Raw genomic sequence first — 25,900 nt, 5'->3', positions numbered from 1 at the left:
ATAGATCTGCTATTCCCCCCCCAAAAAAACACAAAAAAAAACATGTTTAAATTTTTTTTATTTGTTTTCACCCTCCAAAGTGTGGCGGATTGAAAATGACGAATTTGCTGTCTAAAAGCACTGCTGTCGAATTTCCAAACTTGAATTGAATATGCTTTGGTCGAATTGCAGCACTTGTATCATTGCAGAAAAGTCGAATTTGCAAAAAGTCGAATTTCAAAAAGTCGAATTTTGAAAGTCCATTTTTGGTCGGAAAGCACTGAATTGCATAGGCGATTTTTTTTTTTGGTCGAAAATGACCCGAAATTCGACAATTTCGGGAATTCGACCGCAATTGCATATACCCCTAAGAATTGGACAGTTTTTTTTAACAGTCCGGTTGACTACACTGTGACCAATGTGGCCGGATTATGTAGATCTGTTCATGTAACATGACTGTATGGACTTCCAGTTATTTTTCTTTGAATGAGAACTAACTGCACTGAGCCCCACTTCTTTAGTGTCAGCAAACTTGCTATCAGCTGTGGGTATGGGACGCCTGGTGTAGCTATACGTGATGTGACACCAGATGCACTTTCTAGCTGCTTCTTATTGGCTGGTTGCCAATGAAAAGGGTCAGATTGTACTTTATTCATTAGCCTCACAGCTACAGTATGCCAACGTGAGTCCATCTATTCAGATTTTCCATTTGTACTACTGCAGCAAGCCCTACTGCTATTGAGTTTATAAGGCTGCAAATCATGGATGTGGGGGAATACTGTATCCTGTTGCAGCTGATACATCAGATCTCAGCTGTGGACAATATAAGGGTTAATTGCATTAAAAGTTTATCTTGATTTTGGTGATATTATTTCTCCTTATATAAATGAAAGTTACAAAAAGTAATTAAGACAAAGGTAGATAATCTGGTTATGAATGGAATTTTCTGTGGAACATACAGTTTGTTCTGCCAATGTTCATTAATGTGTGTGATAAATATATTTTACATTCTTTTTTGTTAGAACTTGCATCGTTATTTTTTTTGTTCTTGTTATATTTAATTACAAATACTGTCCTTGCCAAAACCTATTTAGAACTATGCATGTGTAATCTATTTGGTACTATGCATGTGTTCTAACATGTAAAACAAGAATCTCTAAAGTTATATAAAATCCTGAATATGGTTTCTCTGGGTGTATCCATCTAACCCGCATAGAGACACTATTCCAGGCTGAGCCATCACAAATCAATTTATGCAATTGACTCAAAATAAAGAAATCTCTACTAATTCAACATTGTAAAGTGGCTGTATTATTCCATGGTAATAATAACTGGCTCTCACTGGAGACAGAAGCTTGCAGGATGCGGGACAGATATTAAGGGGGTGATTCAAGAGCTGCTCCAATAGGGTGCCCATTACTTTTGACGTGCCAAAAAGCACCTGGTTTAGCCACCAAAGCAGATAAACCCAATTAAAGTCCTGCCCGCGATGTAAAACGTGTCATTTGGGCATCCAAATGGGACACTTTTAGCACATTTCTGCTCCCACTTCAGGAAGCTGCAAGCAGAAATGTCACCACCCACTGCACTCGCGATCCAACAGCAGAACAATACAATTGCTGTCTCTAGTGGTGGGTGACCAAATGACATTGAATCACCCCCCATATTGAGAAGCAGCAATGTTAGCTAAATCTACCTAATTATTTAATGTATTCATGAACTGATCTTTATTTTAATAAATCAGCTCTTCAGCTTGATTTCTGCCACTGAGTGTTGAATCCAGTACTGAAAACTAGTAAGAGAACCTTAAACAATACAGATATTATTCCATATGGAATACATACTTTATCCCACCATTCAGGATGCCAGCAGTCACATGACCGTCTGCGGCATCCTGAAAGTGAAGATCCAGACATCGGAGGAGGTAAGTATTTCTACCCTCCCTCTTTCCCCTACCCTAACCCTTTGGGGGTGGCGGCTTGGGCTAACCCCCCGGGAGTGACGGCTACTGCTAACCCTTGGGGGGTGTCGGCTATGGCTAACCCCCTCCTAGTTCCTAATCCATACCCAGAAACTCACCTTCGGGATGCTGGCTGTCGGTGATCTGGCGCAGGTCTCCTGAGTGGTGTCGGAATTCCGGCGTCGATCACATGACCGCCGGCATCCCGACACGTGGATGCTAGACGCATCCCTTCCATATTACAGGTATAAAAACTAAGGGCCTTATTCTAAATTGGGAGTAAACCAAAACCAAGCAAGTAACTGTGTACATGGACAAGTCATGTTGCACTGCAAGGGATACAAATGCATTAATTTATTTGCATGCAGGGTAAATACTGACTGCCACTGCATATAGTTCATAAATGCTGGACACATTTATTTTTTCACCACAGTTTTAGATTTGAGTTTGGACACACCCCACCCAAATCTAAATCTCTGCGCACATTTGATTTCTGAACCCACCTGCAGTGCAGCATGGTTTTGCCCACGTGGGAAGTTACTGGCTCTTTTTTTTGCTTTAATCCCTCCTCAGATTCAGGCCCTAAAAGTGCTTAATTAGTTTTGGAGCTAATCACTTGCCAAGACGATCACACAGCTAAACTGGTGTTGCAGCTTTAATAAGACGCACACTCTAAAAGGCGACTTTTACCTTCACAAAAGAGCACAAACATTTACAAATGTACTAAAACTGTAATTGTTTAATTGTGAGTTCAGCAAGAAATACATAAATAAAAAAACTCTATCCCTGGAATAAATGAAAGCATTAGTCCATACAATAAAATATGTAAATTAATAATAATAATAATGATAATAAATAATGCCCCATCATTACATAGCAGGTACTTCACAGCTGGTGGTTGAATCATTTTGAAAGCTACTGTATATAATTGATATTCTAAAAGATATCGGCACCGGATTAGTCTGGCATGTAGTACCACATTGGATATACAGTGTAACGTCAAGACTTTTTTGGATTAATCCTCAATTCTGAGGCTCTGGAATTGAGAATTTAATCATCCGTCTGGGACATAATTAACTTACATCTTTCTTCTTTTATTGCATGGACTAATGCTTTTATTTATTCTAGGGATAAGTCTGTATATTTATTAATTGTACAAATATTTTTTATGTATGCATTACTTGCTGAACTCACAATTAAATCATTGACATTATTATATATTTGTACACTTTATGAGCTCTTTTGTGAAAGTTAAAAGTCACCTTTATGTTGAGTAATTCAGAATTACTCTTTAGGAGCTGCATAAAAAGAGGAGGGGGCGGGTACTAATTACCCAGCACAGGCATGTTGGAGGGGCCCTGGCCCACACCCCCTTCAGTATACTTACCTGGTTCTGGCAAGCATGTCTCTCCTCCGCGCCGCCATCTTCCCAGTGACACCTTCAGGAAGATGGCTCCATACAGTGCAAGCAAAGACTCTGGCACTGTACCAAAGACTTTGCTCTCTAGTGCACATGCACCATCTTCACGAATATCACCGGAAAGATGTTGCCACTGAAGAGGAGGTTACTGCTTGCCGGAGCAGGTGAAACACTTACCTGGTCCCCCCCCTTCCCCAAGTGCACCATACAGTACCTGGGACTGTAGAACCTCACTACAGACCTGGCTGTGACCCCTAGAGCAACAAGGAATTGTGGATACTAGCAAAGCCCCCTAAGCATCAGATACATATGGTTTGTTTAGAATAAAATGTGTTAAGACATTTCTTAAGCAATTCTATAGTATATACAAAATACAGTTCAACATTAAGTGCCATATAAATTACATATTTATATCATCAATCTTATCACAACTGAGACAATGTGAATCATATACAAAACAAAACCTTTTAGAGATGGTATAGCTGTGTGGCTAATAGAGAAAGCAGCAGTTTCCTTTCAATGGAATTTAATTTCCTAACTATTTGAATAGTTGCTTTTATTTGCGGACTTTTCTGGCAAGACCACTTTGTTAGATGTAATTAGTTTCAATAGCTGTATCTATGCATTCATAGGTTTTATTAAGTGACGTATACTAACAACTACAGACTTGTCTCATTGTGATGTCTAGTTACTGAGGGTTGTCCTTCAGGCCACACGTTACACACAAAGCAATATAAAACATTTCTTTCTATAAAATCTACCAGACGCATGTATTTTCTCATATAAACACAGACAGCACTGCACGCTTAGCTTAAATCACTCTCTAGTGTGTAGTTCTCTTCAGAAATAATGCATAATACAGTGATACAGAACCAGCATTGTGTCCCCTAAAATTTTAGTTATTATACATTTTAATAAGAATTACATCATATCTAGAGAAAGGAACTTATCAACAATGAATGTTAAAAACAAGAAAATTAAATATATATTAGTCTATTTGGTTTTAAAATTTACATTTAGTATTATGGATGTATAAAAATGATTATCTTAAAATTGTGTTAATTTAAAGTAGTATTTTAGTTTAGCATTTCTTTTTAAAAGGACCCTAAAATTAAATGTGGTCCAATGATCTGTAAGGACGAGCATATGTGACTTAATGATATTCTATTCTGAATCTTCGTTAACTTGAAGTCCTAGTGGGAGGCGTACAGACATTTACATACATAATGACACCTCCAGGAACAGCATAACGTCAATATAAGGATGACAGGATCTTGCAGAGGAGACTAATCTACTACAGCAGAGCTGCACATTGTGTTCATGCCACACACTCCAGTTCCACGATACAAATAATAATAACCCTGAGGAAGAAGAGAAAGTACCTAAGTAAATCGTTTGTGTGTAAAACTAGAATTTCACTTAATCACCCAGTTTTGGTATCAATAGCTACTAGAATTCATATGACAACTAAGGACAGACTGAACTTTCTACTCTCAAGTAAGTCCACAATCCAAGCTTCTGAACAACCAACAAATAATGGGCACTATGGTCGTGGTTTAGGCTCATATAGCAATGAGTGATAAATTGCACCAGCCAATCAGCTCCTGTCATTTTTCAAACGCAGTCTGTAACATGACAGAAACTGATTGGCTGGTGCAATTTATCACTCACAGTGAAATGTTACACTCATTGATAAATGAGCCCATTGAAAATAGGATTTTAATACCTACCGGTAAAGCCTTTTCTCTTAGTCCGTAGAGGATGCTGGGGACACTTCACAGAACCATGGGGTATAGACGGGATCCGCAGGAGACATGGGCACTTTAAGACTTTGAATGGGTGTGAACTGGCTCCTCCCTCTATGCCCCTCCTCCAGACTCCAGTTATAGGAACGGTGCCCAGGGAGACAGACATTTCGAGGAAAGGATTTATTGTTAAACTAAGGTGGGATACATACCAGCTCACACCACAAACACGCCGTACAACATGGCATTTAGCAGAAATCCAGTCAACGGCATGAACAATGTCAGCAACAGGCTGACTACAACAGAAACACAACCTGTGTGTAACATAACCAAAACTTAATAAGTAAGAACTGCAGATAGAGTCTGCACTGGGACGGGCGCCCCAGACGGGCGCTCTACGGACTAAGAGAAAAGGATTTACCGGTAGGTATTAAAATCCTATTTTCTCATACGTCCTAGACGATGCTGGGGACATTTCAAGAACCATGGGGTTTATACCAAAGCTCTAGAATGGGCGGGAGAGTGCGGATGACTCTGCAGCACCGATTGACCAAACATGAGGTCCTCCTCAGCCAGGGTATCAAACTTGTAAAATTTCGTAAAAGTGTTTGAACCCGACCACGTAGCTGCTCGACAGAGTTGTAATGCCGAGACCCCTCGGGCAGCCGCCCAGGATATGCCCACCTTTCTGATAGAATGGAGAATATTTACCAAGTATTTGGTAAAGATACAGGCGCTGTAATAGAGCTGGTTCTCTAAAGCGCTGTTGGATAAGGTGATAGTCACCTCAAAACATATACGTGCAAACAAATGGAAACCAACTGCGCTAATACAAATGATCACAAATGATGTCTTAGCTGAAAAATTAATATCTGAATATTTAATAAAAAATTCTTCTAAAATCAATCATAATCATATAAGTGCACATACACTTAAAATAACAACTGTATAGGACAATTTCTGACCAATCATGAAACAACATGTACTTAAAATCAAGCCATATAAGCCAACTTCTGACCGTAATGAATTTCTCTTAGGGCAGTCTCTGTATAAAACCACTGGTATGCAACCACTGCCGGTTGTGATGAAATGAAGTCCTGCAGGACAAGCACAGTGTGGATTTTTATGACATCCAATTTGAAGATCAGATAGTTACCAAGTCCCTTGTGGTCTTTGTGCCGGGTATTCCACCTAGCAGGTATCCGGAGTATCCTCCTTGCTCCAACGCAATAATACGGTGGTTCTCCCTTTTATTAATGTCCACAGAAGAAAGAGGGGACTGGAATCTCCCAGGATGTATAATGAGCAGAGTCCTGTAGAATTCTTGACGGTGCCCTGGTCAGAGATGAGGCTCCCTAACGCGTTTCGCTGTCTATTTGGCAGCTTTATCAAAAAATTGTTTACCACAATAGGCTGGTTCATGTGGAACGATGAAACCACCTTCGGCAGAAATTGTTGACGAGTCCTCAACTCTGCTCTATCTTCATGGAAGATTAAATACGGACTCTTGTGAGACAAAGCCGCCAACACAGACACCCGCCTTGCAGATGCTAAGGCCAATAACATGACCACTTTCCAAGTGAGAAATTTCAACTCTACCTTCTGTAAAGGTTAAAACCAATGAGATTGAAGGAACTGCAACACCACATTAAGATCCCATGGTGCCACTGGGGGCACAAAAGGAGGTTGGATGTGCAAAACGCCCTTCACGAAAGTCTGAACTTCTGGAAGGAAGGCCAATTCTTTTTTAAAGAAAATTGATAAGGCCAAAATTTGTACTTTTATGGAGCCTAACTTCAGGCCCGCATGCACACCTGCTTGCAGAAAATGGAGAAAATGCCCCAGCAGAAATTCTTCCGTAGGAGCCCTCTTGGATTCACACCAAGACACATATTTTCTCCAAATACAGTGATAATGTTTTGCCGTTACTTCTTTTCTAGCCTGAAGAAGTGTGGGAATGACTTCACTTGGAATACCCTTTCGGGCTAGGATCCGGTGTTACACCCGCCAAGCCGTCAAACGTAGCCGCGGTAAGTCGTGATATACGCACGGTCCCTGGTGTAACAGATCCTCTCGTAGAGGAGGAGGCCAGGGATCTCCTATGAGTAATTCCTGAAGATCTGGATACCAAGCCCTCCTTGGCCAATCTGGAACAATGAGGATCGCTTGAACCTTTGTTCTGCTTATGATCTTTATCACTTTTGGAATGAGTGGAAGCGGAGGAAACACGTACACCGAACGAAACACCCACGGTGTCACTAGAACGTCCACTGCTATTGCTTGTGGGTCTCTCGACCTGGAACAATATCTCTGAAGTTTCTTGTTGAGGCGAGACGCCATCATGTCTATTTGAGGAACTCCCCAAAGACTTGTCACTTCTGCAAAGACCTCTTGATGAAGACCCCACTCTCCTGGATGGAGATCGTGTCTGCTGAGGAAGTCTGCTTCCCAGTTGTCCACTCCTGGAATGAAGATTGGTGACAGAGCGCTTGTATGTCTTTCCGCCCAGCGGAGAACTTTTGTGGCCTCTGCCATCGCTGCTCAGCTCTTCGTTCCGCCCTGGCGGTTTATGTGCGCTACTGCTGTTATATTGTCCGACTGGATTAGTACGGGCAGGTTTTGAAGGAGACGTTCCGCTTGCAGAAGACCATTGTAAATGGCTCTTATCTCTAGAACGTTTATGTGCAGACAAACTTCCTGGCTTGACCATCTTCCCTGGAAGTTTTCCCCCTGTGTGACTGCTCCCCAGCCTTGGAGACTCGCATCCGTGGTTACCAGGATCTAGTCCTGGATCCCGAACCTGCATCCCTCTAGGAGGTGAGAGCTGTGCAGCCACCACAGGAGTGAGATTCTGGTCTTGGAAGACAGGATTATTTTACGGTGCATGTGCAGATGGGATCCGGACCACTTGTCCAACAGGTCCCACTGAAAAACTCTGGCATGGAATCTGCCAAATTGAATGGCCTCGTAGGCCGCCACCAACTTTCCTAGCAAACGAGTGCATTGATGGATCAACACATTCGCCGGTTTCAGAATCTGTCTGACCAAACTCTGGATTTCCAGAGCTTTTTCTTCTGGAAGAAACACTCTCTGTAATTCTGTGTCCAGAATCATTCCCAAGAACAACAGCCATTTTGTCGGATTCAACTGTGATTTTGGCAAGTTTAGGATCCAACCATGTTGTTGTAAAACTGTCAGGGATAGCGTAATGTCCTGCACCAGCTTGTCTTTGGATCTTGCCTTTATCAGGAGATCGTCCAAGTAAGGGATAATTGTGACTCCTTACCTGCGAAGGAGAACCATCATTTCCGCCATTACCTTGGTGAAAATCCACGGAGCCGTGGACAGACCAAACGGCAACGTCTGAAATTGGTAATGACAATCCTGAATAGCAAACCTCAGGTAAGCCTGATGCAGAGGATATATTGGGATGTGTAAGTAGGCATCCTTTATGTCAACTGACACCATGAAATCCCCTTCCTCCAGACTGGAAATCACTGCTCAGAGAGATTCCATCTTGAATCTGAATTTTCTTAGGTAAAGATTGAGGGACTTTAGGTTCAGAATTGGTCTGACCGAACCGTCCGGCTTCGGGACCACAAACAGGCTGGAATAAAAGCCTTCTCCCTGTTGAGACTGGGGGACCCTGATAATGACTTGATTTAGGCATAACTTTTGTATTGCATCGCATACAACCTTCCTGTCCGGAAGAGAAGCTGGTAAGGCTGATTTGAAAAAGCGGTGAGGGGGAACGTCTTGAAACTCCAGTTTGTACCCCTGGGACACTATCTCTAAAACCCATGGGTCCAGGGCCGAACGAGCCCAGAATTGACTGAAGAGCTTGAGACGTGCCCCCACCGATGCGGACTCCCTCAGAGGAGCCCCGGCATCATGTGGTGGATTTGGCAGAAGCCGGGGAGGACTTCTGCTCCTGGAAAGCTGCGACGGCAGGAGATCTTTTACCTTTTCCTCTTCCCCTATTAGCGAGGAAGGAATAACCTCGGCCTTTTTTGTATTTATTTGGCCGAAAGGACTGCATCTGAAGATGCCCTTTCTTTTGCTGTGGAGGAACATAAGGCAAAAAAGACGACTTACCCGCGGTAGCCGTAGATACCAATTCAGTGAGACCGTCACCAAACAAGACACCACCTTTATATGGGAGCGACTCCATAGCTTTCTTAGAGTCAGCATCAGCATTCCATTGATGAATCCACAATGCCCTCCTAGCTGAAATTGCCATGGCATTGGCTTTTACTCCCAAAATGCCAATATCCCTCGCTGCCTCCTTTAGGTAGGCCGCAGCGTCCCTGATATAACCCAGAGTTAACAGGATACTCTCCCTATCTAGGGTATCTATATCAGATGACAAGTTATCTGCCCACTTTTCAATAGCACTACTCACCCACGCCGATGCAATGGTTGGTCTGAACAGTGAACCTGTGGTGACGTAAATGGATTTTAACGTATTTTCCTGTCTAAGATCCGCAGGATCCTTAAGGTCTGCCGTGTCAGGAGACGGTAAAGCCACCTTTTTAGACAACCGTGACAGAGCCTTGTCCACAATGGGGGAAGACTCCCACTTCTGGCATCACTATAGTCGACACTGGAGTCAGTGTCCGTGTCGGTATCTGTGTCTGCCAACTGAGCAAATTAACGTTTGTGACCCCCGAGGGGGTCTGGACCTATGATAACACCTCCTCCACAGATTTCTTCCATGCCTGGTTCTGAGATTCAGATTTATCCAATCTCTTATTAATAAGAGCCACATTAGCATTCAAGGCATTCAACACATTTACCCAATCAGGAGTCGGCGGTGCCAACATGGTCACTCCCACAGCCGTTTCTGTCCCTAACACAGTCTCCTCCTGGGAAGAACACTCAGCCTCAGACATGCCGACACACGTGTACTGACACACTGGGCAGATAGGGGACAGACCCACAGTAAAGCCTGTCAGAGAAACAGAGGGAGTTTGCCAGCTCACAGCCCCAGCGCTCAATCCCAGTACTGAAACTTTAATATAAAGCTCAGACCTGTTTCTAGCGCTTTTATAACTTATATTAACCAAATTAACTGTGCCCCCCCCCCCCGTGTTTTGCATGCTGTTACTTGTTATAGCAGTGTGGAGGAAGGACCAGCGTCTCTACAGCTTCTGTGAAGAGAAAATGGCGCTGATGACAGCTGTGAGGGCTAAGCCCCGCCTCCTCAATGGCGCGCTTCAGCCCCACTATTTTATAATACAATCACGCTGGCGGGGGTCAGGATTTTGTACCTTGGCACAAATTATCCACTTTTGCCAGCTTATATGAAGAGTTTTTATGCTGCCCTGGGCCCCCCCCCCCCGCGCCCTGCACCCTGTACCCTGTAGTGCCGCTGTGTATGGGAGCATGGCGCGCAGCGCGATCGCTGTGCGGTACCTCAGAAGCCGTCACTGAAGTCTTCTATCTTCTTCTACTCACCTGTCTTCTGACGTCTGGCTCTGCAAGGGGGGTGACGGCGGGCTCTGGGAGTGAACCCCTAGGCGTACCTAGTGTTCCAAACCCTCAGGAGCTAATGGTGTCCTGTAGCCAAGAAGCAGAGCCTTTGAACTCATTAGAAGTAGGTCTGACTTCTCTCCCCGGGTGGTCTTCAGTATGCCGGCGCCGACACCCGGCATACCGACAGCTATTCTCCCTCGTGGGGGTCCACGACCCCCCTGGAGGAGAATAAAATAGTGTGGCACGCGTAGCGCGCCACCGTGCCCGCAAGGGGCTCCTTTGCTCTCGCCTCGCTGTCGGTATGCCGGCGCTCGGGCTCCCGGCGCCGGTATGCTGGTCGCCGGGAGTTCGAGCGCCGGCATACCATACTACACCCCTCTCCCCTAAGTCCCACGATGCAGGGAGACCGTTGCCAGCAGTCCTCCCTGAAAATAAAAAATCTAACATAAAGCCTTTTCAGAGGATCTCAGTAGAGCTCCCCTGTGTGTACCAGTCTCCCTGGGCACAATTCTAAAACTGGAGTCTGGAGGAGGGGCATAGAGGGAGGAGCCAGTTCACACCCATTCAAAGTCTTAAAGTGCCCATGTCTCCTGCGGATCCCGTCTAAACCCCATGGTTCCTGAAGTGTCCCCAGCATCCTCTAGGACGTATGAGAAAGGAGGTTTCTAAAGTACTTTGCCATCTTTATTTATAATAGTGTTTCCGAACTCCAGTCCTCAGGGACCAATAACATTGTAAGGTTTTGTAACTCTCCTCAGTATCACAAGTGAAATAATCAGCTCCACCTGTGAATCTTGTAAAATGTATCAGCCAGTAATGACTACAGCTGTGCACCTGCTAGGTGATCTGTAAAACATGCACTGTTAGAGGTCCTGAGGACTGGAGCTGGGAACTGCTGCACTAGAATATCATCAAAGAACAGACCATTTTCTAGTTTGCTTGGCTCAAAATAATAGGATTTGAAATACCTATTGGTAAATCCTTTTCCCGTAGTCCATAAGGGATATTGGGGAGAGAATAAGTACGATGGGTATAGACGGGTCCAAAGTAGCCAATGCACTTTAAATTTCCTCAACTGGGTGTGCTGGCTCCTCCCCTCTATGCCTCCTCATACAGGTCAGTTATAGGTAAAACAGTGCCCGAAGGAGAATGACATACTTGAGAGAAGGAACATAATAATGGTGGTGAGAATTATACACTAGCACACCAAAACATAACCAGGCCAGCAACGTCTGGCAACAGTAACAGCAACAGCTGAACAGGTAACACAGAACAGAGAACCTGCAGAAATAACCGCACAGAGGCGGGCGCCCAATATCCCTTATGGACTACGAGAAAAGGATTTACCGGTAGGTATTTAAAATCCTATTTTCTCTAGCATCCATAAGGGATATTGGGGAGAGAATTAGTACGATGGGGATGTCCCAAAGCTTCCAGAACGGGCTGGAACATGCAGAGACTGCTGCAGCACCGCCTGCCCAAACTGGGTATCCTCCTTGGCCAGGGTATCAAATTTGTAAAATTTCACAAAAGTGTTCTTCCCAGACCAGGTAGCAGCTCGGCATAGTTGCAAGGCCGAGACTCCAAGGGCAGCCGCCCAGGAAGTACCCACTGATCTTGTAGAGTGGGCCTTCAGAAACTTATGAACAGGTAAGGATGCCGACACATAGGCCTGTTGGATAGTAAGTCTAATCCAACAAGCAATGGACTGCTTTGAAGCAGGACAACCCTTTTTCTGCGCATCATAGAGCATGAACAAGGAATCCGTCTTCCTGACCCAAACTGTGCGTTTGACATAGATCTTCAAAGCGCGCACCACATCCAAAGACCCTGGAGGAGCCGAAGCGTCAGAACAAAATGGAACCACAATAGGTTGATTCAGACGGAATGCGGAGACAACCTTCGGCAGGAACTGCTGTCTAGTCAGGAGCTCCGCTCTGTCCTCGTAGGGACTTTTACATGATAAGGCCCCCAATTCTGAATCGCGTCTAGCAGAAGCCAGGGCCAACAACATCACTGTCTTCCATGTGAGGGACTTGTCTTCTACAGTCATCAGAGGCTCAAACCAGGAGGACTGTAGAAATTTCAACACTACATCCAAAGCCCCGGGTGCCGTAGGCGGCACAAATGGAGGTTGTAAGTGGAGCACCCCTTGTAAGAAGGTCTGTACTTCTGGCAACATAGCCAATTTCTTCTGAAAGAAAATTGAAATAGCTGAAATCTGGACCTTAACGGAACCCAGACGTAAGCCTTTATCCACACCAGCCTGCAGGAAATGTCCCAAGTGAAACTCCGCAGGCGGATACGTGCGTTCCTCGCACCAAGAGACATACCTCCTCCAAATATGATGATAATGTTTTGACGTAACAAATTTTCTGGATTGCACCACAGTGGCAATGACCTTTTTGGAAAACACTTTGAGAGCTAGGATATTCCGCTCAACTTCCATGCCGTCAAACAAAGCCGCAGTAAGTCCGGGTAGATGAACGGTCCTTGCTGAAGAAGATCCTTTCTTAGCGGCAGAGGCCAAGGGTCTTCTATGGACATTTCCAGAAGGGTTGCGTACCACTCCCTTTGGGGCCAATCCGGCGCAATCAGGATTGCTTGGACTCTGTGATGTCTGATCCGTTGGAGCACCCTTGGGATCAACGGGATTGGAGGGAATAAGCAGAGGTGACTTCAGTGCATCCACTGCACTCGCCTGAGGGTCCCTGGTTCACGAGCAGTAGCAACGATGCTTCTTGTTGAGGCGAGACGCCATCATGTCGATCTGCGGGTATCCCCATCTGTCGACAATCTGTTGAAACACCTGACAATGTAATCCCCACTCCCCCGGGTGGAGGTCGTGGCAACTCAGGAAGTCCGCTTCCCAGCTGTCCACTTCCAGAATGAAAATTGCGGACAGCGCGCAAACCAATGAGATTGAAGGAACTGCAACACCACATTAAGATCCCATGGTGCCACTGGGGGCACAAAAGGAGGTTGGATGTGCAAAACGCCCTTCACGAAAGTCTGAACTTCTAGAAGGGAGGCCAATTCTTTTTTAAAGAAAATTGATAAGGCCAAAATTTGTACTTTTATGGAGCCTAACTTCAGGCCCGCATGCACACCTGCTTGCAGAAAATGGAGAAAATGCCCCAGCAGAAATTCTTCCGTAGGAGCCCTCTTGGATTCACACCAAGACACATATTTTCTCCAAATACAGTGATAATGTTTTGCCGTTACTTCTTTTCTAGCCTGAAGAAGTGTGGGAATGACTTCACTTGGAATACCCTGTCGGGCTAGGATCCGGCGTTCAACTGCCAAGCCGTCAAACGTAGCCGCGGTAAGTCGTGATATACGCACGGTCCCTGCTGTAACAGATCCTCTCGTAGAGGAGGAGGCCAGGGATCTCCTATGAGTAATTCTTGAAGATCTGGATACCAAGCCCTCCTTGGCCAATCTGGAACAATGAGGATCGCTTGAACCTTTGTTCTGCTTATGATCTTTATCACTTTTGGAATGAGTGGAAGCGGAGGAAACACGTACACCGAACGAAACACCCACGGTGTCACTAGAACGTCCACTGCTATTGCTTGTGGGTCTCTCGACCTGGAACAATATCTCTGAAGTTTCTTGTTGAGGCGAGACGCCATCATGTCTATTTGAGGAACTCCTCAAAGACTTGTCACTTCTGCAAAGACCTCTTGATGAAGACCCCACTCTCCTGGATGGAGATCGTGTCTGCTGAGGAAGTCTGCTTCCCAGTTGTCCACTCCTGGAATGAAGATTGGTGACAGAGCGCTTGTATGTCTTTCCGCCCAGCTGAGAACTTTTGTGGCCTCTGCCATCGCTGCTCAGCTCTTCGTTCCGCCCTGGCGGTTTATGTGCGCTACTGCTGTTATATTGTCCGACTGGATTAGTACGGGCAGGTTTTGAAGGAGACGTTCCGCTTGCAGAAGACCATTGTAAATGGCTCTTATCTCTAGAACGTTTATGTGCAGACAAACTTCCTGGCTTGACCATCTTCCCTGGAAGTTTTCCCCCTGTGTGACTGCTCCCCAGCCTTGGAGACTCGCATCCGTGGTTACCAGGATCCAGTCCTGGATCCCGAACCTGCATCCCTCTAGGAAGTGAGAGCTGTGCAGCCACCACAGGAGTGAGATTCTGGTCTTGGAAGACAGGATTATTTTCCGGTGCATGTGCAGATGGGATCCGGACCACTTGTCCAACAGGTCCCACTGAAAAACTCTGGCATGGAATCTGCCAAATTGAATGGCCTCGTAGGCCGCCATCAACTTTCCTAGCAAACGAGTGCATTGATGGATCAACACATTCGCCGGTTTCAGAATCTGTCTGACCAAACTCTGGATTTCCAGAGCTTTTTCTTCTGGAAGAAACACTCTCTGTAATTCTGTGTCCAGAATCATTCCCAAGAACAACAGCCATTTTGTCGGATTCAACTGTGATTTTGGCAAGTTTAAGATCCAACCATGTTGTTGTAAAACTGTCAGGGATAGCGTAATGTCCTGCACCAGCTTGTCTTTGGATCTTGCCTTTATCAGGAGATTGTCCAAGTAAGGGATAATTGTGACTCCTTACCTGCGAAGGAGAACCATCATTTCCGCCATTACCTTGGTGAAAATCCACGGAGCCGTGGACAGACCAAACGGCAACGTCTGAAATTGGTAATGACAATCCTGAATAGCAAACCTCAGGTAAGCCTGATGCAGAGGATATATTGGGATGTGTAAGTAGGCATCCTTTATGTCAACTGACACCATGAAATCCCCTTCCTCCAGACTGGAAATCACTGCTCAGAGAGATTCCATCTTGAATCTGAATTTTCTTAGGTAAAGATTGAGGGACTTTAGGTTCAGAATTGGTCTGACCGAACCGTCCGGCTTCGGGACCACAAACAGGCTGGAATAAAAGCCTTCTCCCTGTTGAGACTGGGGGACCCTGATAATGACTTGATTTAGGCATAACTTTTGTATTGCATCGCATACAACCTTTCTGTCCGGAAGAGAAGCTGGTAAGGCTGATTTGAAAAAGCGTTGAGGGGGAACGTCTTGAAACTCCAGTTTGTACCCCTGGGACACTATCTCTAAAACCCATGGGTCCAGGGCCGAACGAGCCCAGAATTGACTGAAGAGCTTGAGACGTGCCCCCACCGATGCGGACTCCCTCAGAGGAGCCCCGGCGTCATGTGGTGGATTTGGCAGAAGCCGGGGAGGACTTCTGCTCCTGGAAAGCTGCGACGGCAGGAGATCTTTTACCTTTTCCTCTTCCCCTATTAGCGAGGAAGGAATAACCTCGGCCTTTTTTGTATTTATTTGGCCGAAAGGACTGCATCTGAAGATGCCCTTTCTTTTGCTGTGGAGGAACATAAGGCAAAAAAGACGACTTACCCGCGGTAGCCGTAGATACCAATTCAGTGAGACCGTCACCAAACAAGACACCACCTTTATATGGGAGCGACTCCATAGCTTTCTTAGAGTCAGCATCAGCATTCCATTGATGAATCCACAATGCCCTCCTAGCTGAAATTGCCATGGCATTGGCTTTTACTCCCAAAATGCCAATATCCCTCGCTGCCTCCTTTAGGTAGGCCGCAGCGTCCCTGATATAACCCAGAGTTAACAGGATACTCTCCCTTATCTAGGGTATCTATATCAGATGACAAGTTATCTGCCAACTTTTCAATAGCACTACTCACCCACGCCGATGCAATGGTTGGTCTGAACAGTGAACCTGTGGTGACGTAAATGGATTTTAACGTATTTTCCTGTCTAAGATCCGCAGGATCCTTAAGGTCTGCCGTGTCAGGAGACGGTAAAGCCACCTTTTTAGACAACCGTGACAGAGCCTTGTCCACAATGGGGGAAGACTCCCACTTCTGGCATCACTATAGTCGACACTGGAGTCAGTGTCCGTGTCGGTATCTGTGTCTGCCAACTGAGCAAATTAACGTTTATGTGACCCCCGAGGGGGTCTGGACCTATGATAACACCTCCTCCACAGATTTCTTCCATGCCTGGTTCTGAGATTCAGATTTATCCAATCTCTTATTAATAAGAGCCACATTAGCATTCAAGGCATTCAACACATTTACCCAATCAGGAGTCGGCGGTGCCAACATGGTCACTCCCACAGCCGTTTCTGTCCCTAACACAATCTCCTCCTGGGAAAAACACTCAGCCTCAGACATGCCGACACACGTGTACTGACACACTGGGCAGATAGGGGACAGACCCACAGTAAAGCCTGTCAGAGAAACAGAGGGAGTTTGCCAGCTCACAGCCCCAGCGCTCAATCCCAGTACTGAAACTTTAATATAAAGCTCAGACCTGTTTCTAGCGCTTTTATAACTTATATTAGCCAAATTAACTGTGCCCCCCCCCCCCCCGTGTTTTGCATGCTGTTACTTGTTATAGCAGTGTGGAGGAAGGACCAGCGCCTCTACAGCTTCTGAGAGAGAAAATGGCGCTGATGACAGCTGTGAGGGCTAAGCCCCGCCTCCTCAATGGCGCGCTTCAGCCCCACTATTTTATAATACAATCACGCTGGCGGAAGTCAGGATCTTGTGCCTTGGCACATATTATCCACTTTTGCCAGCTTATATGAGGAGTTTTTATGCTGCCCAGGGCCCCCCCCCCCCCCGCGCCCTGCACCCTGTAGTGCCGCTGTGTATGGGAGCATGGCGCGCAGCGCGATCGCTATGCGGTACCTCAGAAGCCGTCACTGAAGTCTTCTATCTTCTTCTACTCACCTGTCTTCTGACGTCTGGCTCTGCAAGGGGGGTGACGGCGGGCTCTGGGAGTGAACCCCTAGGCGTACCTAGTGTTCCAAACCCTCAGGAGCTAATGGTGTCCTGTAGCCAAGAAGCAGAGCCTTTGAACTCATTAGAAGTAGGTCTGACTTCTCTCCCCGGGTGGTCTTCAGTATGCCGGCGCCGACACCCGGCATACCGACAGCTATTCTCCCTCGTGGGGGTCCACGACCCCCCTGGAGGGAGAATAAAACAGTGTGGCGCGCGTAGCGCGCCACCGTGCCCGCAAGGGGCTCTTTTGCGCTCGCCCCGCTGTCGGTATGCCGGCGCTCGGGCTCCCGGCGCCGGTATGCTGGTCGCCGGGAGCCCGAGCGCCGGCATACCATACTACACTCCTCTCCCCTAAGTCCCACGATGCAGGGAGACAGTTGCCAGCAGTCCTCCCTGAAAATAAAAAATCTAACATAAAGCCTTTTCAGAGGATCTCAGTAGAGCTCCCCTGTGTGTACCAGTCTCCCTGGGCACAATTCTAAAACTGGAGTCTGGAGGAGGGGCATAGAGGGAGGAGCCAGTTCACACCCATTCAAAGTCTTAAAGTACCCATGTCTCCTGCGGATCCCGTCTAAACCCCATGGTTCCTGAAGTGTCCCCAGCATCCTCTAGGACGTATGAGAAAGGAGGTTTCTAAAGTACTTGCCTTCTTTATTTATAATAGTGTTTCCGAACTCCAGTCCCCAGGGACCAATAACATTGTAAGGTTTTGTAGCTCTCCTCAGTATCACAAGTGAAATAATCAGCTCCACCTGTGAATCTTGTAAAATGTATCAGCCAGTAATGACTACAGCTGTGCACCTGCTAGGTGATCTGTAAAACATGCACTGTTAGAGGTCCTGAGGACTGGAGCTGGGAACTGCTGCACTAGAATATCATCAAAGAACAGACCATTTTCTAGTGTGCTTGGCTCAAAATAATAGGATTTGAAATACCTATTGGTAAATCCTTTTCCCGTAGTCCATAAGGGATATTGGGGAGAGAATAAGTACGATGGGTATAGACGGGTCCAAAGTAGCCAATGCACTTTAAATTTCCTCAACTGGGTGTGCTGGCTCCTCCCCTCTATGCCTCCTCATACAGGTCAGTTATAGGTAAAACAGTGCCCGAAGGAGAATGACATACTTGAGAGAAGGAACATAATAATGGTGGTGAGAATTATACACCAGCACACCAAAACATAACCAGGCCAGCAACGTCTGGCAACAGTAACAGCAACAGCTGAACAGGTAACACAGAACAGAGAACCTGCAGAAATAACCGCACAGAGGCGGGCGCCCAATATCCCTTATGGACTACGAGAAAAGGATTTACCGGTAGGTATTTAAAATCCTATTTTCTCTAGCATCCATAAGGGATATTGGGGAGAGAATTAGTACGATGGGGATGTCCCAAAGCTTCCAGAACGAGCTGGAACATGCAGAGACTGCTGCAGCACCGCCTGCCCAAACTGGATATCCTCCTTGGCCAGGGTATCAAATTTGTAAAATTTCACAAAAGTGTTCTTCCCAGACCAGGTAGCAGCTCGGCATAGTTGCAAGGCCGAGACTCCACGGGCAGCCGCCCAGGAAGTACCCACTGATCTTGTAGAGTGGGCCTTCAGAAACTTATGAACAGGTAAGGATGCCGACACATAGGCCTGTTGGATAGTAAGTCTAATCCAACAAGCAATGGACTGCTTTGAAGCAGGACAACCCTTTTTCTGCGCATCATAGAGCATGAACAAGGAATCCGTCTTCCTGACCCAAACTGTGCGTTTGACATAGATCTTCAAAGCGCGCACCACATCCAAAGACCCTGGAGGAGCCGAAGCGTCAGAACAAAATGGAACCACAATAGGTTGATTCAGACGGAATGCGGAGACAACCTTCGGCAGGAACTGCTGTCTAGTCAGGAGCTCCGCTCTGTCCTCGTAAAAGACCAAGTAGGGACTTTTACATGATAAGGCCCCCAATTCTGAATCGCGTCTAGCAGAAGCCAGGGCCAACAACATCACTGTCTTCCATGTGAGATACTTGTCTTCTACAGTCATCAGAGGCTCAAACCAGGAGGACTGTAGAAATTTCAACACTACATCCAAAGCCCCGGGTGCCGTAGGCGGCACAAATGGAGGTTGTAAGTGGAGCACCCCTTGTAAGAAGGTCTGTACTTCTGGCAACATAGCCAATTTCTTCTGAAAGAAAATTGAAATAGCTGAAATCTGGACCTTAACGGAACCCGGACGTAAGCCTTTATCCACACCAGCCTGCAGGAAATGTCCCAAGTGAAACTACGCAGGTGGATACGTGCGATCCTCGCACCAAGAGACATACCTCCTCCAAATATGATGATAATGTTTTGACGTAACAAATTTTCTGGATTGCACCACAGTGGCAATGACCATTTTGGAAAACACTTTGAGAGCTAGGATATTCCGCTCAACTTCCATGCCGTCAAACAAAGCCGCAGTAAGTCCGGGTAGATGAACGGTCCTTGCTGAAGAAGATCCTTTCTTAGCGGCAGAGGCCAAGGGTCTTCTATGGACATTTCCAAAAAGGTTGCGTACCACTCCCTTTGGGGCCAATCCGGCGCAATCAGGATTGCTTGGACTCTGTGATGTCTGATCCGTTGGAGCACCCTTGGGATCAACGGGATTGGAGGGAATAGGCAGAGGTGACTTCAGTGCATCCACTGCACTCGCCTGAGGGTCCCTGGTTCACGAGCAGTAGCAACGATGCTTCTTGTTGAGGGGAGACGCCATCATGTCGATCTGCGGGTATCCCCATCTGTCGACAATCTGTTGAAACACCTGAGAATGTAATCCCCACTCCCCCGGGTGGAGGTCGTGACAACTCAGGAAGTCCACTTCCTGAATGAAAATTGCGGATGAAAATTGGAAGTCCAGCTGTCCACTTCCAGAATGAAAATTGCGGACAGTGCGCTTGCATTTCTTCCGCCCAGAGAAGTCTTTTTGACACTTCTCGCATGCAGGCTTTGCTTTTTGTCCCTCCTTGTCGATTGATGTACGCCACTGCCGTGGCGTTGTCCGACTGAACCTGGGTAGACCGATCCCTGAGCAGAGAGGAGGCCTGAAGCAGAGCATTGTATATCGCCTGTAGTACCAGAATGTTGATCGGGAGTAGGGCCTCTTGGGCAGACCACCTGCCCTGGAACTGCGCCCCCTGGGTGACAGCTCCCCATCCTCGTAGACTTGCATCCGTCGTGAGGAGGGTCCAATCCTGAATCCCAAAACGTCGACCTTCCAGCAGGTTGGAAGACTGCAACCACCACAGAAGCGAAATCCTGGCCTGGGGTGACAGCTGAATTATTTGGTGCATCTGGAGATGTGAACTGGACCACTTGTTCAGGATGTCCAATTGGAAAGGTCTGGCATGGAACCTGCCGAACAGTATCGCCTCGTACGAGGCCACCATTTTTCCCAACAACTTTATGCAAAGATGAATGGAAACTCAAGCAGGACGGAGAAACATGCGAACCATCTCCTGAAGTGTTCTCACCTTGTCTTCTGGGAGAAACACTCTTTGAGCTACTGTATCCAGTATCATTACCCAGAAACAGTAGCCGTTGAGATGGTTCCAGTTGAGGCTTCTGTAGATTGAGGATCCACCTGTGGTGAGACAGAAGTTGGATAGTGCGAGCTATATGAAGCAATAGAAGCTCCCTGGAACTTGCTTTCATTTGGGAGGAAAAATGACTGCTGATTAGTAGTATCCTCCAGGGGGAGCTTTAACACATCCCGCATAACCAATATAAGGGGTTCAATACCCTGTGTAGGGGTGGAGTCCCCGCTTACGGGATCCACATCATCCCCATCATCCGGTATATCATCATCAGTAACTGATAGAAGTGCAGGTAAAGCACGTTTTTGTGCATCTGTAGTAGACAGGGGGGGGGGGGGGGGATGTTTAGCAGCTATATTTGCCACTGCTTGTTGCAGTTCCTGAGTTTTATTGGCATTTGCAGTGAGCTGAGATGACATATCAGACATCATAGTTTTGATAGCCCCCAGCCAGAAGGGATCTGGACTCTCCCCCACATTATCAGCATTTTGTGATGACTGACTGCATTGCTCACATGATATTGAGTCAGATGAGCTAGGGGAAAATCTAGCATTACACACACTGCATAACTTCTGTTTTACCATTGTGACAGAAAAACAGGTACAATACACATACAACACAGCCTGAAACACAATACAAGCCTGTCCTATTACATGTGAGAGGAGACACAGGAGAGAGGACACCAGCGCACCCAGCGCTGCACAGCCCCAGTGAGGCTGTCAGCGTTTTATACAAACATATAAACAGAGAGTCTGTCTAATGAAAAATCCCTCATAGGGATGATATTTGTGCACAAAATAGCGTCTCTACCCCTCTACACCCTGTACCAGTGATCCAGCTTGTGTGACCGTTATGGAGGAGCTGTGTGAGGCTGCTTATGCAGAGGAAGGCGCCAAAATGCCGCTGAGCCTAATCTGATGTAGCTCCGCCCCCCCGCTATGGCGCCGGAGCTACTGTGTAATTCTTATACTGGCCAGGTCTCCTAAATGTTAGTAACCTCACATAAATGCTTGGTACCATCTAATAAGCCAGTCTCACGCAGGGGTCAAAGCAGGTCCCCCCAGGAGGGACCCATACGCCTCACCCGTGCTTTTGCCACACAGAGACCATGGGACCCCCCCCCCTAGCGGGGTCCCCGGTGTGTACTCACCACCAATGATCACCTACAGGGAGCGTTAGGGGTGTGCGGCACGCTGCGGCTGCGACAGCCAAGGCGCCATGCCCCGCTGAACAAACAGCCCCTCAGAACGGTGGTCCTGCAGTGAGGAAGCGGCTCTGCACCTCAAGAGGCCGGTGACCGCTCCTCCCTTAACTCCCACGGTGAAGGTATGCTTTTGCCCAAACAGCATACCGAAAGAAATAAAAGTTTAAAATAAAATTGAAGAAAAACTCTGGAGCTTGCAGAGTGTGCATCCTCTCCTGAGGGAACTTTTTTCTAAACTGACCTGTAGGAGGAGGCATAGAGGGGAGGAGCCAGCACAACCAGTTGAAGAAATTTAAAGTGCACTGGCTCCTTTGGACCTATCTATACCCATCGTACTAAATCTCTCCACAATATCCCTTATGGATGCCAGAGAAAAAAATATATAATTTTTTTTTTTTAATTATTCATGTTTCTTACCATTCATCTTAATGGGGATCTATTCAGCGCAACAGATTTGTAATACAGATGTGTCCTCATACATCTATACTTGGTGCGAGATGTATGGGACTATTTAGTCATCCCGGGTAGCGGTTCAAAGACTTTGGAATTGTTTTCTGAAGTTTGTGTCTTATTCGCATCTTAGCTGCAACCACTTGCATAGTGTACAAGACACTAAGGATTAGTATTTTTGTCATAAGGAATTAGAATATAGTTGCAGCTCATGCACAACAATGCGTGGTGCGGCTCACTTGTATATGTCCTGAGTCTTTTGCTTATGTTCACCCGAGTTAGCATCTACATCGCAAACCGCAATGCCCATAGTGTGCCAAACAGGGCTATTTGATGTGATTTGAGGACAGGTGTATGTGGACATATCAGTAAGTGGCAATGAGGGTCATTCAGAACCTTGACGGATCTGCTACTTCATGCTCAGAGTATCGTTGTTCAGTAGTTTGCGCATGTGCAGGTCCTGCGATGTAGGAAGCAGAACAGCAGCAGACTGTCAATGATTGACAGTCTGCTGCCGTTTGGGTAACAGGGAGTGTGTGCGGGGGAGGGGGGCAATAGTTTCCGTTGCTCATTTTCCCACAGCTTAGGGGGAGGAAAGAAGCCAGGGATCTCCGTTGTTGGACGGACATTTCCTGGCCTCTGCAACAGGAGGCTTGCGTGTCCCCATGGAGTGTGTGAGTGATCCGATGCTGTGTCCTAGGACGCAGGTAGGATTACTACTGCAGCAGGAGGCGTTTACTTGAATTAGACGCCTTCTGCTGCATTACCATACAGAGGCAGCAGTGATAGCAATTCCAGCCACATCTGAACTAGCCCCAATGTGTGAAGCCAATGGCACACAGCACTGAAGTGAATTCCGTCCTAAGAATTCATCTATGGATTCACTGTATGGCTGGTTACTGGTATAGGTTGTATCCAGCTTCATTTACGGACTTTTCCCTGAGGAAAGAGGGATCATGGTGGCCTTTAGTGCTACTTGCTTTCAATCCTGGCCAATAGTGCTGCCCAGAAAATTGGGACTGTACGCCTAGTTCAATATTAGGGGGAGGGAGTCTTTGTATGGCTTTCAATGCCACCGATTCACTGTATATTCATCATAAATCCTGATATTGGGTAACACTGACATTTTCTAGGCAATGCATTATGCTTTAAGCTATTACTAGCTAAGTGACAATATACAGTACAGTAATCCCGTTGTTACTGTAAATAAGTTACCTGCTCTCCCCAATCTGCTCCCCAGCTATTCTTGATAGCCCAGAAGGGTTTCCCATCACCTGTGGAGAAATAAAAGACAAGTCAGAAGGAAAAAACACAAGAAGGTGATAGTATGGAAGAGCTGTGTACAACTTACGTTCCCCGTATCCCACTAACAGCACAGCATGGTCAATCATCCAAGGACTACACAATATACGGAACGGATGAGAAATCCCTTTGCGGTAAAACTGCAAAAGGAAATGATAGGTCAAGTATATTAGTAATACATATGAAACCCCTTTGAAAATTGACTCACACACTAAAGGAGGCTTCGAAGGGGTGGCAGCCATTAATTGAGAGACTGGCCTTGGAGAAGCCTTTCTACTCAACAGACCTGCTCAATCATAAACTTACAAAGCATCCTCCGTTCTCGAGTTACCAACACACTAGTCCTTCCCTCATCCCACAACCTCCACTCTCAAAACTGCTTTCTTACATACCTATGAAAACTATGTTTTTATTTAAAACAGATACATGTATGCAAGTAAACATCACACTGTAATTGTTAATTACATTTGGACACTTTTTTCTTCATTGAAACTGATAGAGGAAAAACGAACAATGGGGTCATTCCGAGTTGTTCGCTCGCTAGCAGATTTTAGCAGCATTGCACACGCTAGGCCGCCGCCCTCTGGGAGTGTATCTTAGCTTAGCAGAATTGCAAACGAAAGATTAGCAGAATTACGAATAGAAAATTCTTAGCAGTTTCTGAGTAGCTCGAGACTTACTCCTACACTGCGATCAGCTCAGGCCGTTTTGTTCCTGGTTTGACGTCACAAACACGCCCTGCGTTCGGCCAGCCACTCCCCCATTTCTCCAGACACTCCCGCGTTTTATCCTGGCACGCCTGCGTTTTTCCGCACACTCCCAGAAAACGTCCAGTTTCCACCCAGAAACACCCACTTCCTGTCAATCACACGCCGATCACTTCAACGATGGAAATTCTTCGGTCGGACGTGAGTAAATCTACTAAGTTTTGTGCTAAAATACTTAGCGCATGCGCACTGCGTACCATGCGCATGCGCATTTTCGCCTTAATCGCTCCGTTGCGAAAATCGGCAACGAGCGAACAACTCGGAATGACACCCAATATTTTGTATAACCCTCCCGATTCATAACCCAGTCCTGAAGCCGCGCCTCCACCCCCCTGCCTCATGCCGTGAACATCTCAGCTTTGCTTGCATACTGCCATCAGGCTAACTCCCGCTTGCCTGCACCTCTTGTCATCTGTCTGTCGCCCCTCCCCACTAGATTGTTAGCTCTTCAGAGCAGGGCCCTCTTTCCTCTTGTTATCTAAGCCCTCATCTCAACACATTTCACTCGCAGCTCTCACCTACTCAAAGACCATCTTTACCCTGCAACTAAAGGCTCATCTCCATCTATGGCCACCAGCCTCTAGTACAGTGGTTCTCAAACTCGGTCCTCAGGACCCCACACGGTTCATGTTTTCCATGTCACCCAGCAGCTGCACTGTGTATGACCAACTGCCACATTTTAAAAATCTACAGGTGACCTGCAAAACATGAACCGTGTGGGGTCCTGGGGACCAAGTTTGAGAACCTGTGCTCTAGTAGTACGATGATCACTCCCTCAATACTTACATCTTAGCTGTATTATGTCTTGAGAATGTGTGGTGCTCTATGTTACCTGTACACTATTTCTGTTATTTATTTACCGTAATGCTATGTTTTGTCTCCCTGTACTGTCCTTTGTACGGCGCTGAGAAACACATGTGGCGCCTTATAAATAAAATGAAATAATAATAATAATAATAATAATAATAATAATACTACTGGTTTCATTCATGCACACAGAAAGCAGCCATCACAATCAGTCTGAGCAGTGCCTCTATACTGAGCTACATACCTGCATTGCAAATGCATTAAGAGCTATGGAGATCGGTCCATTCTGAGCCAACCAGGCTGCAATCTCTGGAAAGAATTGAATGAATAGATTATACTGTAGTAAGAATGATGTACTTGTGCTAGTGTTGCTGGTGCAGAATTAATACACAGATGGACACTGCATGTTACTGAGAATTAAGCACTGCC

The 25,900-nt window shown here is 46.3% G+C and overlaps 1 protein-coding gene across 1 annotated transcript in view; it reads right to left on the bottom strand.

The window, feature by feature from the left end:
* Window positions 1-333: 333 nt before the first annotated feature.
* Window positions 334-25,900, bottom strand: part of CTSF (cathepsin F) — a 93,772-nt gene continuing 68,205 nt past the window's right edge. The window contains exons 11-14 of the mRNA XM_063945161.1: window positions 25,716-25,780; window positions 23,947-24,037; window positions 23,811-23,869; window positions 334-4,720 (exon numbers count right to left, since the gene is read on the bottom strand). Of these exons, the coding sequence (XP_063801231.1) occupies window positions 4,646-4,720; window positions 23,811-23,869; window positions 23,947-24,037; window positions 25,716-25,780 (290 nt within the window). The 3' untranslated portion in view covers window positions 334-4,645. The remainder of the gene's footprint in view (window positions 4,721-23,810; window positions 23,870-23,946; window positions 24,038-25,715; window positions 25,781-25,900) is intronic.

This window comes from Pseudophryne corroboree, chromosome 11 (assembly GCF_028390025.1).
Source record: "Pseudophryne corroboree isolate aPseCor3 chromosome 11, aPseCor3.hap2, whole genome shotgun sequence".
In the NCBI taxonomy this organism is placed as follows: Eukaryota; Metazoa; Chordata; class Amphibia; order Anura; family Myobatrachidae; genus Pseudophryne; species Pseudophryne corroboree.
Note: the sequence above shows the minus strand (reverse complement) of the source record. Positions and strands in the feature narration are given on the sequence as shown.